The sequence below is a fragment of the Aquarana catesbeiana genome, linkage group LG03 (genome assembly GCF_042186555.1).
Source record: "Aquarana catesbeiana isolate 2022-GZ linkage group LG03, ASM4218655v1, whole genome shotgun sequence".
Taxonomy (NCBI): domain Eukaryota; kingdom Metazoa; phylum Chordata; class Amphibia; order Anura; family Ranidae; genus Aquarana; species Aquarana catesbeiana.
Genome location: NC_133326.1, coordinates 723,528,314 through 723,541,406, shown reverse-complemented (window position 1 = coordinate 723,541,406; position 13,093 = coordinate 723,528,314). Strand labels below are relative to the sequence as shown.

At 42.2% G+C, this 13,093-nt stretch overlaps 1 protein-coding gene across 3 annotated transcripts in view; it reads right to left on the bottom strand.

Moving 5' to 3' along the window:
• LOC141133728 (asialoglycoprotein receptor 1-like) overlaps positions 1–13,093 on the bottom strand; it is a 74,631-nt gene that overhangs the window by 8,786 nt on the left and 52,752 nt on the right. For all 3 annotated transcript variants that reach the window (XM_073623253.1, XM_073623251.1, XM_073623252.1), the window contains one exon: positions 2,780–2,931. In XM_073623253.1, the coding sequence (XP_073479354.1) occupies positions 2,780–2,931 (152 nt within the window). The remainder of the gene's footprint in view (positions 1–2,779; positions 2,932–13,093) is intronic.

Sequence of the window (13,093 nt, the reverse complement as noted above, 5' to 3'; positions counted from 1 at the left end):
TATCAGTGTCTATAATGATTTCCCATATCCCTGTATGTTGTGTCCTTTAAGACAATGGTCATCAACCCTGTCCTAAGGGCCCACCAATAGGCCAGGTTTGCAAGATAACTGAAATACATCACAGGTGATATCATTTGCTGCTCAGTGATTGCAGTATTCTAGTCTGCATCTCCCCCAAGGTAATACATAAAACCTGGCCTGTTAGTGGGCCCCGAGGACAGGGTTGATGACCACTGCTTTAAGATGTACATCCAATGCCCCGAACACACAAGCTGCAACTTCGCCAGCAAAAGTTCGATGAGAGCTTTTGGTCAGAAATTGCGACCGTGTGTATGCTCCATCAGACTTTTGCTGGCAGAATTCCAGCCAGCAAAAGATTGGGAGCAGGTTCTCTATTTTTCGGTCGGAAAAAGTTCCTATCCGAAAATGCGTTCGTCTGTATGCAATTCGGACGCGCAAAAAATCACGCATGCTCGGAAATAATTTGAAGCATGCTTGGAAGCATTGAACTTCATTTTCTTGGCTCGTCGTAGTGTTGTACGTCACCGCGTTCCTGACGGTCGAAAGTTCAGAGAACGTTTGTGTGACCGTGTATATGCAAGCCAAGCTTCAGCGGAATTTCCCTCGGAAAAACCATTCAAGATTTTTCCGACGGAAATTCCGCTCGTGTGTATGGGGCATTAGAGTCTTTTAAAGATATCCATACTCTCTGCGGCCACCACTAATTGTGGAAGAGAGTTCTACGTCCTTATTGCCCTAACAGTGAAGAACCCCCTACGCAGTTTGAGGTTAAACCGCTTCTTCTCCAGTCTTATTTTGTGGCCCTGTGTCCTTTTACACTCCCTAGGACTGAAAAGTTAATTTCCTATGCTGGGACCCCCATTGAGGTATTTGTAAATCGCTATCATGTCCCCTCTCAAGCGTCTTTTCTCCAGCGAGAATAAATGTAGTGTTTGCAGACGTTCCTCATAATTGAGGTCCTCCAGTCCCCTTATTAGTTTAGTTGCCCTTCTTTAGACTCTCTCCAGCTCCAGCACATCCTTTCAGGGTACTGGTGACCAGACCTGAACGGAAAACTCCAGATGAGTTCTGACCAGAGCTTATAATGTAGTTCATTACTATATAAATGTTATAACTGTGTAAAGTGTTAAACTCCTAAAATAAAGTTCCTAGGGCCTGATTTTTAGTACATAACATATATAAGGGGTAGATGTAGGTGTGAAGATACTGAAATGTAACGAATCCCAAAGTGCAAAGAGAGAATGGGTTAGTAGTGTTGGACACCAGACTCATTTAGCCCAAGTCAGCAACAAAAAAAGTCAGATTCAATTCTCTTGTGCTAGGCAGCCAGAGAAAGTGAGATGTTTGACATTACACAGGCTGCTGAGATGGAATGCAGAGAAGTCATAAACCTTCACTAGAGGCTCTTCAAAATGCCTCTAATAAAGTCTGTCATAAACGGCCCTGTCATAAACCATCTCATGTGCGATACACTTCTATCAAGTTTTTTTTTCCCCATGCTGACCTATAGTTGAATTGTTAAGATGTATACAATCGTCATAATTAATCCTGTGATGGAATTACCTTCATAAAATGTGGTAACACTAATGTATAAAGAATATACCAATCAGTTAGACACCAAACACACTTAATTTACAAGGTCTGGACAGCTAATAAGACAATCTAGGCCTCCTAAGAGAAGTATTCCTAACGTGTTATATCATATTTACTGTTTACCAAATAACAGTTTCATTTTGCTAAATAATATGCTAGTTGTCAGATTGTAAACCCAGTAAGATAGAAATACAGATGGTGAGGGAGTGTGTTCTCTGGAGCATAATAAACCATTCCAGCCCACCGGCATCACACCTCTCAGATCTTTTGATTAGGAAGGACCATTCTGCAGTACCCATCGATTGAACAAAAAAAAAAAAAAAAACATGGCTTCCCCAGCACTCTAGGATCTCGTCTTATCATTGAGACTATAAATGAGTGCTAAAAATCGTTTATAAGGGCTACTCTGATATATCAGATTGGACTTGCTATGCAACCAAAAAGACTGGGCCAGCTCATTTTCACTTTGTATTCCTTTTATGGTACTATTGCTTATGTCTGTATTTTTCTGTAAATATTTCTTACACTTCTTTTCTTTTCTTTTCTTTTCATTAAAATGATATTTATAAATTGTTAAGCTGAATCTCCTAATGCTATAATTATAAATGAAAAAGTTTTGCCTCTGTGAAGAAGCTACCATAGTGTAAACTCTGTTACATTCCTATCTTGGTGTAGCAGCAAGTATTAGCTTTTTTTTTAAAAGGTCAGCATTTCAACATCGGATGCTGTGAATGATGGAAGTTTCTGTTAAAACATATGGTGGTGGCAGGGCCGTCTTTAATATCGATCGGACCCTGGGCAAAGATTTTCTTGGGCCCTCCCGAATCCACTTATCAACTATTTTCGGGGCGGTGTGGGCTCAATGGGCAGCTGCTTTGGGCCCCCACAATAACAATGACTGAGCTCGGGGCAGCTGCCCCTTTTACTCTGTGTGGTGGCTATTGTGTGTGAAAAGGGTGAACTGATCAGCTAGACAGCCTCGGTGATGATCACTCTCAATGTTTTAGAGTTTAGATTTTTTGTTTTTGGTGCTTAGAATGTTTTCCTGCAAGCTAGAAAATTTCAGCTCATGGTTAGGCTCAGCGCATAATTGTCACATTCTGGTGGCAGCTTTGGTGTCTGACAGTGTCATAGTAAGAAATGTCTATCTGTTCACCATCCATACCATCTCCTGCTGGTCATTAATGACTACCAGGTGGGCCTTCTTGTCCTCGCAGTCTTTCTTGGAGGCACTCCATGGTAGTGAGTTTGAAGATACATAGTAACAGCTTTGTCCATATTGTGCCCATCCCATGCTGCATGTTGGATCAGTCAACCCTGAGGGAGCAAGAAAAAGGATTATGAGGATCATGCTGGATTGTCTTGGTTATATACAATCACAAGAGATCCAAAATAAATAAAGGGTAGACATGTGCACTACCAAAAAATGTGTTCTTTTTCTGTTTTTTGTTTTTTTTCCGAAAATTAAAAAAATTCTGAAATTCTAAATTCGTAAATTCGAAAATTCAGAAATTTGTAAATTCGGAATTTGAAATTCAAAAATCCAAAAATTCAGAAATTCGGAATTCGAAAAATTCTGAAAATCAAAAGTAATAGAAGGAAAATCCGAAAATTCTAAGGAACGAAAATCCAAAAATTCAAAATAATAACTAAATAACTAACTATTAAATTATAGGTATTGGAATTTCCTTTCAAATTTGGCTGTTAGTGAACATAACAAATACAAAATTATCCGAAATAACGAACACTGCATCTAAACAAATGGAACAGAACAAAATAATAATATGTTTTTATTATTATTATTGTTTTTTATTACTATTAATTCGTTACGTTCCATTTGTTTAGATACGGCATTCGTTATTATGAATAATTCGTAACTTAAGATAAATTCTTATTCGTTAAGTTCACAGCCAAATTTTCAAAGGAAATTCCAATACCTATAATTTAATAGTTAGTAATAGTTAAGTTATTATTAGCTATTTATTATTGCAGATTTTCGAATTTTCGGGTTTTTGAATTATCATTCTTATTTTTGGATTTTTGTTCTTTTGAATTTTCGGATTTTCATTCTTATTTTTGGATTTTCCAATTTCCAAAATTTAGAATTTCTGAAATTTAGAATTTTAGAATTTCCGAATTTCTGAATTTTAAAATTTCCGAATATTCAGAAAAATTTGAAAGTTCGGAAATTCGAAAATTCGGAAATTCATATATTTTCGAATTAACAAATTCGTCTCAAATTCGTTAAAAAACAAATTCAAAACTAAACGAATTGCACATGTCTAATAAAGGGAAACTACTGATAAAAGGCATTAAAGCCATTAAATCCCAGAGCAAACGCCTGGCTTCTGTTATAGTATGTCCTGGAAGGTCCAAAAGTGATATCTCCTAACCATTCCCTCACTCCCTACCCAACTGTGTGTGTCACGGGTCTTCTTACATTCTCCAATATATAAAAATGTACAAAATTCTCTGGGGCTGCTGAGATACCGTCTTAATGGGTACATCAGGTGTTCAGGCCTGGGAACTAAGCATAGGGTTGGTGGGAGGCCCTCATAATCGTGAAAGCAGGGTTGCAGACCCAGGAGCTCACCACAGCATTGGTTCTAATGCCTCATAATTGACACATCAAGTATGTACACCCGGGAACTCAGCAAAGGGCTGGTGGAAGCCCCTCTTAATGGGCACAGCAGGTGTGCAGACCTGGGAACTAAAGCGCAGCATGGGTGTAGTACTGCAAACTCAGTGTAATCATGGTGTGCCATAATTGGCACAGCAGGTTTATAGGCTGAGAACTCAGTTCAGAGATGGTGGAAACTTCACATAGTTGGCACATCAGGTGTGCAGACCCAGTAACTCAGCTCGGCAATGATGGGAACTCCTCATAATGGTCAGAGCAGCTGTACAGAACTAAGCACAGAGATGTTGGGATCCCCTTATAATGGGCACAGAAGGTGTGCAGATCTGGAGACTCAGTGCAGGGATAGTAGGAACCCCTCATAATGGGCACAGAAGGTGTGCGGGTCAAGGATTTCAGCACAGAGATGAAGGGAACTCCTCTTAGAGGGCACAGCATGTGTTAAGAACTAAGAACACAGTGTGGGGATGGTGGGAACCCCTCATCATTGGCACAACAGGTGTACATACCCAGGTACTCCATGCAAGGATGGTGGGAGCCTCTTATATGGAGCTCCTCAGGTGTGCAGACCCAGGAATTCTGGACAGAGGTGGTGAGAAATTCTAAGAAGGGTTGGTGGGAACCACTCACAATAGGCACAGTAGGTGTTCGGAGCTGTAAACATAGTGCAATGTACGGACCAAGAATTTCAGTGCAGGAATTTATGGGAGCCCCAAAAAATGGGTGCATCAGGTATGCAGAGCAAAGAACTATGCAGTGCAAAAATATCACCAATAAACAGTAGTTCAAAAAAGAGTCTATTTGCAGGTTTGCTTCTCTAGCACATGTATGGTAAACTTGTGTTTTCAGAGCCACATTTAATCTTCTCCTTCCTTCTTTATGGCCTAGGCCAATTTATTATTTAAATGAGCATCTACAGCGTTAAACCGCACATCTAGCTGAATCAATAAACCTCATTAAAAACACTCCTGATGAAATCGATTGCATGACACTCGTTGAGCAGAGATGGAACCATACTTCATCATCACCGCATCATCACCCACATGTGGTCTCACATACACATACCAGGAGCCTTAGCAGACCTCAGAGACAAGCATAAGTAAAGAGGTTCAGGTGATGGACGATATCTTATGGATTTTTTTGTTCCTTTATTTAAATTTTATGGGTATTTTAACCACTTCCATACCACGCAAATTCCAGAACTCCTCTCCTACATGTAAAAATCATAATTTTATTGCTAGAAAATTACTATTTTTTTTTTAAGCAGAGACCTTAGGGAATAAAATAGCGGTCATTGCAACTTTTTACAAGGTATTTGCGCAGCAATCTTTCTAATATTTTTTTTGGGAACAAAATTACTTTCATGAATAAAAATACATAAATAAAAAAACTGTAAAGTTAGCCCAATTTTTTAGTATAATGTGAAAGATGATGTTACGCCGAGTAAATAGATACCTCACATGTCATGCTTTAAAATTGCGCACTTTTGTGGAATGGCGGCAAACTTTGATACTTAAAAATCTCCATGGGCGACGCTTTAAATTTTTTTACAGGTTACATGTTTAGAGTTACAGAGGAGGTCTAGTGCTAGAATTATTGCTCTCACTCTAACGTTCACGGTGATACCTCACATGTGTGGAATGATCGTCGTTTACACATGCAAACATGACCTGCATATGCGTTCGCTTCTGCGTGCGAGCATGTGGGGACGGGGGAACTTTCTTTTTTTTTTTATTGTTTATTTTATTTCCATTTTTTTATTTTTACCCTTTAAATTTTTTTTTTTGTTATCACTTTTATTCCTATTACAAGGAATGTAAACATCCCTTGTAATAGGAATAGGGCATGACAGGTACTCTTAGAGATGTGGGGTCTATAAGACCCCACATCTCTCCTCCAGGCTGGAAGGATCTCAGGCTTTCAAGCTGAGTCCCCAGCATTGTTTACTTGTGCCGGCCCGGACGTGACGTCATAACCTCCTAGAGTCATAGAGACTGCAGGGGAACATCTGGCCCTCAGTTTTCTCTATGACTAACTTCCGGCACAGGTGGATTCCTTCTCCGGCTCATCGATTGCACGGGCAAGCCGGTAGAGGCTCCGTAGGGCGGTGGGACCGCCTGTAAAAACCATTAAGCCGCCATGATTATTCCTATGGTGAAGGGCATCGCCTGCTGAAAAAAATGATATCTGAATGATGCCTGCAGCATTCAGTAATCACCACTGAAAGCCCAGGACGTCATATGACGTTCTGTGGTATGGAAGTGGTTAATAAAGATTTTTTCGCAATGAGCCTCTATGTCTTCTGCCGTTTCAGGATGCTAGGGATGGATTATTAAGTGTAAGGAGATTGGGGATCACTGATTGCTGCTCAAGGTACAGTAGTCTACATCAATGTTGTTTTTCACCATCTTAGTAACATTAGTTATCAATATATTAAGTTATGTCACGTACCTGACAGGAGGCTGAAGTGACGAGAGGGCTTCCCTTGCTGCTGAGTGCAGGGCACCCCTGAGGGTGATAACAGAGGGTGATAACAGATAACAGAGGATGCTGCACCCAAAGAAGCATAGGTAGCCAGTGATGTAGCTGCCTAGTGGTTCCAGATGAGAGGACACCTGAGAGCAGGGAAGTCAGACAAGGCAGATGACTCTCTGGAAGAGCTGGTGGATCTTGACAGCAGGGCTGAGCAGGAAGCAAAGCCAGAAGCCAAAGCCAGGGTCAAACACGGGAGTAGGGTTGCCACCTTTTCTTCAAGCCAAACCCGAACACTTTAGCAGCACAGGGCACATTTTTTTCCCCATAGTATACACTATAGAATTATAAAAGACCTGGTACACCTGAATTAGTGGGCGTGGCCAAACTGCTCATTCTGACATCATCACCCCCCAGAGATGCTGGACCTGCCCCCAGACAGCGGCCTGCAGATCCCAGATGGGAACAAAGTTTTGTGTAACTATCTTATTTACTTGGGGAGTTATAGCCCAGTCTGAATAATGTGTTCAGGTTTCAGACAGACTGAAACCCGGACACATGATTCATAACACGGACTGTCCAGGTAAACCCTGGATAGGTGGCAACCCTACACGGGAGGTCAATCAGGAACGAAGGCAGAAGTGTGTTCAAGATCAAGCCATGGTCATACACAGGAAAGCATGCAGAAGCAAGTCGGTGGAAGCAAGCCAGGGCCAGAACCATGATAATGATAATCCAGCAACTGATGAGCAAAACTGCAGTCTTTACAAAGGCCACTGGGCGCCAACAACTATCGTACTTTGCACGCGCCATCATGTGAGCAGATGTGCCAATTCGTGCCGCACACCAGTGTGCACAGATGCGCTCGTGCGCATATTTTTGTGCAAATTAGTGCGCTTATACTAAGAATTGGCTTTACCAGGTCTTACCAGGTCTTCTATGAATTCTTCCCTGACAAGGTGTTAAGGCAAGAGTGGTTCCAGCCCTCCCAGGAATATTACTGGAACATTACTGGATCTACTGATTACCAACAATACAGACCTGATCACGGATGTGGAAATACGGGGCAATTTAGGTAACAGCAATCACAGGTCAGTTAGTTTCAGCATAAATCACACAAATAGGAAACATAAAGGGAATACAAAGACACTGAATTTCAAAAGAGCCAACTTCCCTAAACTACAAACCTTGCTAAAAGGCATAAATTGGGATAAAATATTAGGAACAAAGAATACGGAGAAGAGATGGGTTTGCTTTAAGAGCATATTAAATAAGGGCATTAGCCAATGTATCCCATTGGGTAATAAATTTAAAAGAGCGAACAAAAGTCCTGGATGGCTTAACTCCGATGTAAAAATGCATATAAAAGCAAAGAAGAAGGCCTTCAAAAAATAAAAGGATGACAGACTTTATAAAGAATGCAACAAGAAATGTAAGGGTGCAATTAGGACAGCTAAGATAGAACATGAAAGACACATAGCGGAGGAGAGCAAAAAAAATCCCAAGAAATGCTTTAAGTATGTAAATAGTAAAAAAGGGAGGACAGACCATATTGGCCCCATAAAGAATGAGGAAGGACATCTGGTTACAAAGGATGGGGAGATGGCGAAGGTATTGAATTTATTCTTCTCCTCAGTCTTCACGAGTGAATCGGGGGGCTTCAGTAACCAGAACTGCAGTGTTTATCCTCATGACACAACACAGGAAGCACCTCCATGGTTAACAGAGGACAGAATTAAAATTAGACTTGAGAAACTTAACATTAATAAATCACCGGGACCAGATGGCTTGCATCCGAGGGTATTTAGGGAACTCAGTCAAGTGATTGCCAGACCGTTGTTCCTAATTTTTACAGATAGTCTACTGACTGGAATGGTACCAGCTGATTGGAGAAAAGCCAATGTAGCACCAATATTTAAAAGGGGCCAAAATACATCCCTGGGAATTACAGACCAGTTAGCCTAACATCAATAGTATGTAAACTCTTGGAGGGGATGATAAGTGACTATATACAAGATTTTAGTAATAAGAACGGTATCATTAGCAGTAATCAGAATCGTTCTTGCCAAACCAATCTAATAACCTTCTATCAGGAGGTGAGTTGCCATCTAGATAAAGGAAGGCCCGTAGACGTGGTGTATCTGGATTTTGCAAACGCATTTGACACAGTTCCCCATAAACGTTTACTGTACAAAATAAGGTCCGTTGGCATGGACCATAGGGTGAGTACATGGATTGAAAACTGGCTACAAGGGCGAGTTCAGAGGGTGGTGATAAATGGGGAGTACTCAGAATGGTCAGAGGTGGGTAGTGGGGTCCCCCAGGGTTCTGTGTTGGGACCAATCCTATTTAATTTGTTCATAAACGATCTGGAGGATGGGATAAACAGTTCAATCTCTGTATTTGCAGACGATACTAAGCTAAGCAGGGCAATAACTTCTCCGCAGGATGTGGAAACCTTGCAAAAAGACCTGAACAAATTAATGGGGTGGGCAACTACATGGCAAATGAGGTTCAATGTAGAAAAATGTAAAATAATGCATTTGGGTGGCAAAAATATGAATGCAATCCATACACTGGGGGGAGAACCTCTGGGGGGATCTAGGATGGAAAAGGACCTGGGGGTCCTAGTAGATGATAGGCTCAGCAATGGCATGCAATGCCAAGCTGCTGCTAACAAAGCAAACAGAATATTGGCATGCATTAAAAGGGGGATAAACTCCAGAGATAAAACGATAATTCTCCCACTCTACAAGACTCTGGTCCGGCCGCACCTGGAGTATGCTGTCCAGTTCTGGGCACCAGTCCTCAGGAAGGATGTACTGGAAATGGAGCGAGTACAAAGAAGGGCAACAAAGCTAATAAAGGGTCTGGAGGATCTTAGTTATGAGGAAAGGTTGGGAGCACTTAACTTATTCTCTCTGGAGAAGAGACGCTTGAGAGGGATATGATTTCAGTTTACAAATACCGTACTGGTGACCCCACAATAGGGATAAAACTTTTTCGCAGAAGAGAGTTTAACAAGACTCGTGGCCACTCATTAAAATTAGAAGAAAAGAGGTTTAACCTTAAACTACGTAGAGGGTTCTTTACTGTAAGAGCGGCAAGGATGTGGAATTCCCTTCCACAGGCGGTGGTCTCAGCGGGGAGCATTGATAGCTTCAAGAAACTATTAGAAAAGCACCTGAATGACCGCAACATACAGGGATATATAATGTAATACTGACACATAGTCACACACATAGGTTGGACTTGATGGACTTGTGTCTTTTTTCAACCTCACCTACTATGTAACTATATGGGATCAGTCTTGCTGGCATTTTGTTTCATGCCCAATATTTACACCATATTGTGGGATTTCAATACTTTGCCTCTATCCACATCCAGTTGCTTCAGCCCTATCTGATGTTTGAGAGACTCTTCACTATTGGAGGTCTTTGTGGGTCGCATTGTCCTTCCTTGGGCCGGGTGCGGCTTTCCTGGATTCCAAGATAAGGATCGTTTTCTTGGCTGACAACCTGTACTGTTTCCACATATTTATAAGAAAAATGTTCCTGCCCCTGAGGAAGAGTTTGAAACACGTCAACCTTCTCCCAAACATGTTGCTGCAATAGTACCGAACATTTTTAACCAATTAAGGACCGGAAGAATTTCCCCCCTTAATGTCCAGGCCATTTTTTGCGATACGGGACTGCGACGCTTTAACTGACAATTGCGTGGTCGTGCCATGCTGCACCCAAACAAAATTTTTGTCCTTTTTTCCCACAAATAGAGCTTTCTTTTGGTGGTATTTGATCACCTCTCCGGTTTTTATTTTTTGCGCTATAAACAAAAAAAGAGTGACAATTTTGAAAAAACAAAAAAAAAAAAACAAGATTTTTTACTTTTTGCTATAATAAATATACAAAAAAAGAAAAAAGTAAAAAAAAAAATAATTTCTTCATCAGTTTGGGCCAATATATATTCTGCTACAGATTTTTGGTAAAAAAAAAATCGCAATAAGCGTATAATGATTGGTTTGCGCAAAAGTTATAGCATCTACAAAATAGGGGATAGATTTATGGCATTTTTATTATTATTTTTAATTTTTTTACTAATAATGGCGGTGATCTGCGATTTTTAGCGGGATTGGGACGGACAGATCAAACACTTCTGACACTTTTTTGGGACCATTGACATTTACACAGGGATCAGAGCTAACCACTGATTACTGTATAAATGTCACTGGCAGGGAAGGGGTTAACACTAGGGAGCAATCAAGGGGTTAAATGTGTTCCTTAGGAGGTATTTCTAATGAGGGGATTGTCTGGAGGAGGGGAGAGCAGTTTTTTTTGGGAGCAGTGATTTTAATAATGCTTAAAGTGAAACAATAAAAATGAAATATTCCTTTAAATATTGTACCTGAGGGGTGTCTATAGTATGCCTGTAAAGTGGCGAATTTGTCCCGTGTTTAGAACAGTCCGAGAGCAAAATGACATTTCTAAAGGAAAAAAAGTCATTTAAAAGTACTTGCAGCTATAATGAATTGTCGGTCCCAGCAATAAATGGCGTTGGGGTCCCCCTCAAAATCCATACCAAACCCTTCAGGCCCCGTGCCAAAATAAAAAAAATTGCGTGGGGGTCCACCCGAAAATCCATACCAGACCCTTATCCGAACACACAACCTGGCAGGCCGCAGGAAAAGAGGGGGGATGAGAGAGTGCCCCCCTCCTGAACCGTAGCAGGCCACATGCCCTCAACATGGGGAGGGTGCTTTGGGGTAGCCCCCCAAAGCACCGGGTCCCCATGTTGATGGGGACAAGGGCCTCATCCCCACAACCCCCTTGCCCGGTGGTTGTGGGTGTCTGCGGGTGGGGGGCTTATCGGAATCTGGAAGCCCTCTTTAACAAGGGGACCCCCAGATCCCGGCCTCCCCCCGTGTGAAATGGTAATGGGTACAAATGTCCCCCTACCATTTTACAAAAAAAGTGTGAAAATGGTAAAAATGACATGACACAGATTGGGACAAGTCCTTTAAAAATAAAAAAATAAAAATGTCCCACAAAGTCGTCTTCTTCTTCTCTTGCTCTGCCGATGGACCGAAAAAGAAAAAGAAAAAAAAACGCAACCGACCCGCCTCCATGGGAGGCACCCGCCATATGACGCGTCTTCGCTTTTACAGTTCTTTTACACCGTGACATTCCCGGGTGGCCCCGCCCCCTCTGACACACGGGACTTCCCTATGGCTTTCCCGGGGCGTCAGAGGGGGGCGGGGCCACTTGTTTATGTAACCGGGTGGCCCCACCCCCTCTGACTACGGGAAGCCATAGGGAAGCCCCCATGCGCCAGAGGGGGGTGGGGTCACCCGGGAATGTCACGGTGTGGCCCCGCCCTCAGTTATAAAAGAACTGTCAAAGCGAAGACACGTCATACGGCAATAGCCTTCCATGGAGGCGGGTCGGTCAATTTTTTTTTTTCTTTTTCTTTTTCGGTCCTTCGGCGGAGCAAGAAAAGAAGAAGAAGACTTTGTGGGACATTTTTATTTTTTAATAAAGGACTTGTCCCGTGTCATGTCATTTTTACCATTTTCACACTTTTTTGGTGAAATGGTAGGGGTACATTTGTACCCCGTTACCATTTCACACGGGGGGAGGCCGGGATCTGGGGGTCCCCTTGTTAAAGGGGGCTTCCAGATTCCGATAAGCCCCCCACCCGCAGACCCCCACAACCACCAGGCAAGGGTTGTGGGGATGAGGCCCTTGTCCCCATCAACATAGGGACACGGTGCTTTGGGGGGCTACCCCAAAGCACCCTCCCCATGTTGAGGGCATGTGGCCTGGTACAGTTCAGGAGAGGGGGCCGCTCTCTCGTCCCCCCCTCTTTTCCTGCGGCCTGCCAGGTTGCGTGCTCAGATAAGGGTCTGGTATGGATTTTTGGGGGGATCCCCACGCCATTTAAAAAAAAAGGTGGGCGTGGGGTTGTCCTTAAAATCAATACCAGACCTGAAGGGTCTGGTATGGAATTTGAGGGTGACCCCCATGCCATTTTTTTAAAATTTTGGTGTGGGGTTCCCCTTAATATCCATACCAGACCTGAAGCACCCGGTATGATATTTGGGGGGACCCCCACGCAATTTTTTTTTTTTAATTTTGGTTCGGGGTTCCCCTTAATATTCATACCAGACCTGGTAATGGACTGTGGGGGAATCCCATGCCGTTTTTTTCAATGACTTTTATGTGTATTGCCGGGACCGACAATTCATTATAGCCGCTAGTACCTTTGAATTACCTTTTTTCCTTTAGAAATGTAATTTTGCTGTCAGACTGTTCTAAACATGGGAAAAATGCGCCCCTTTACAGGCATACTATAGACATTCCCCAGGTACGAAAT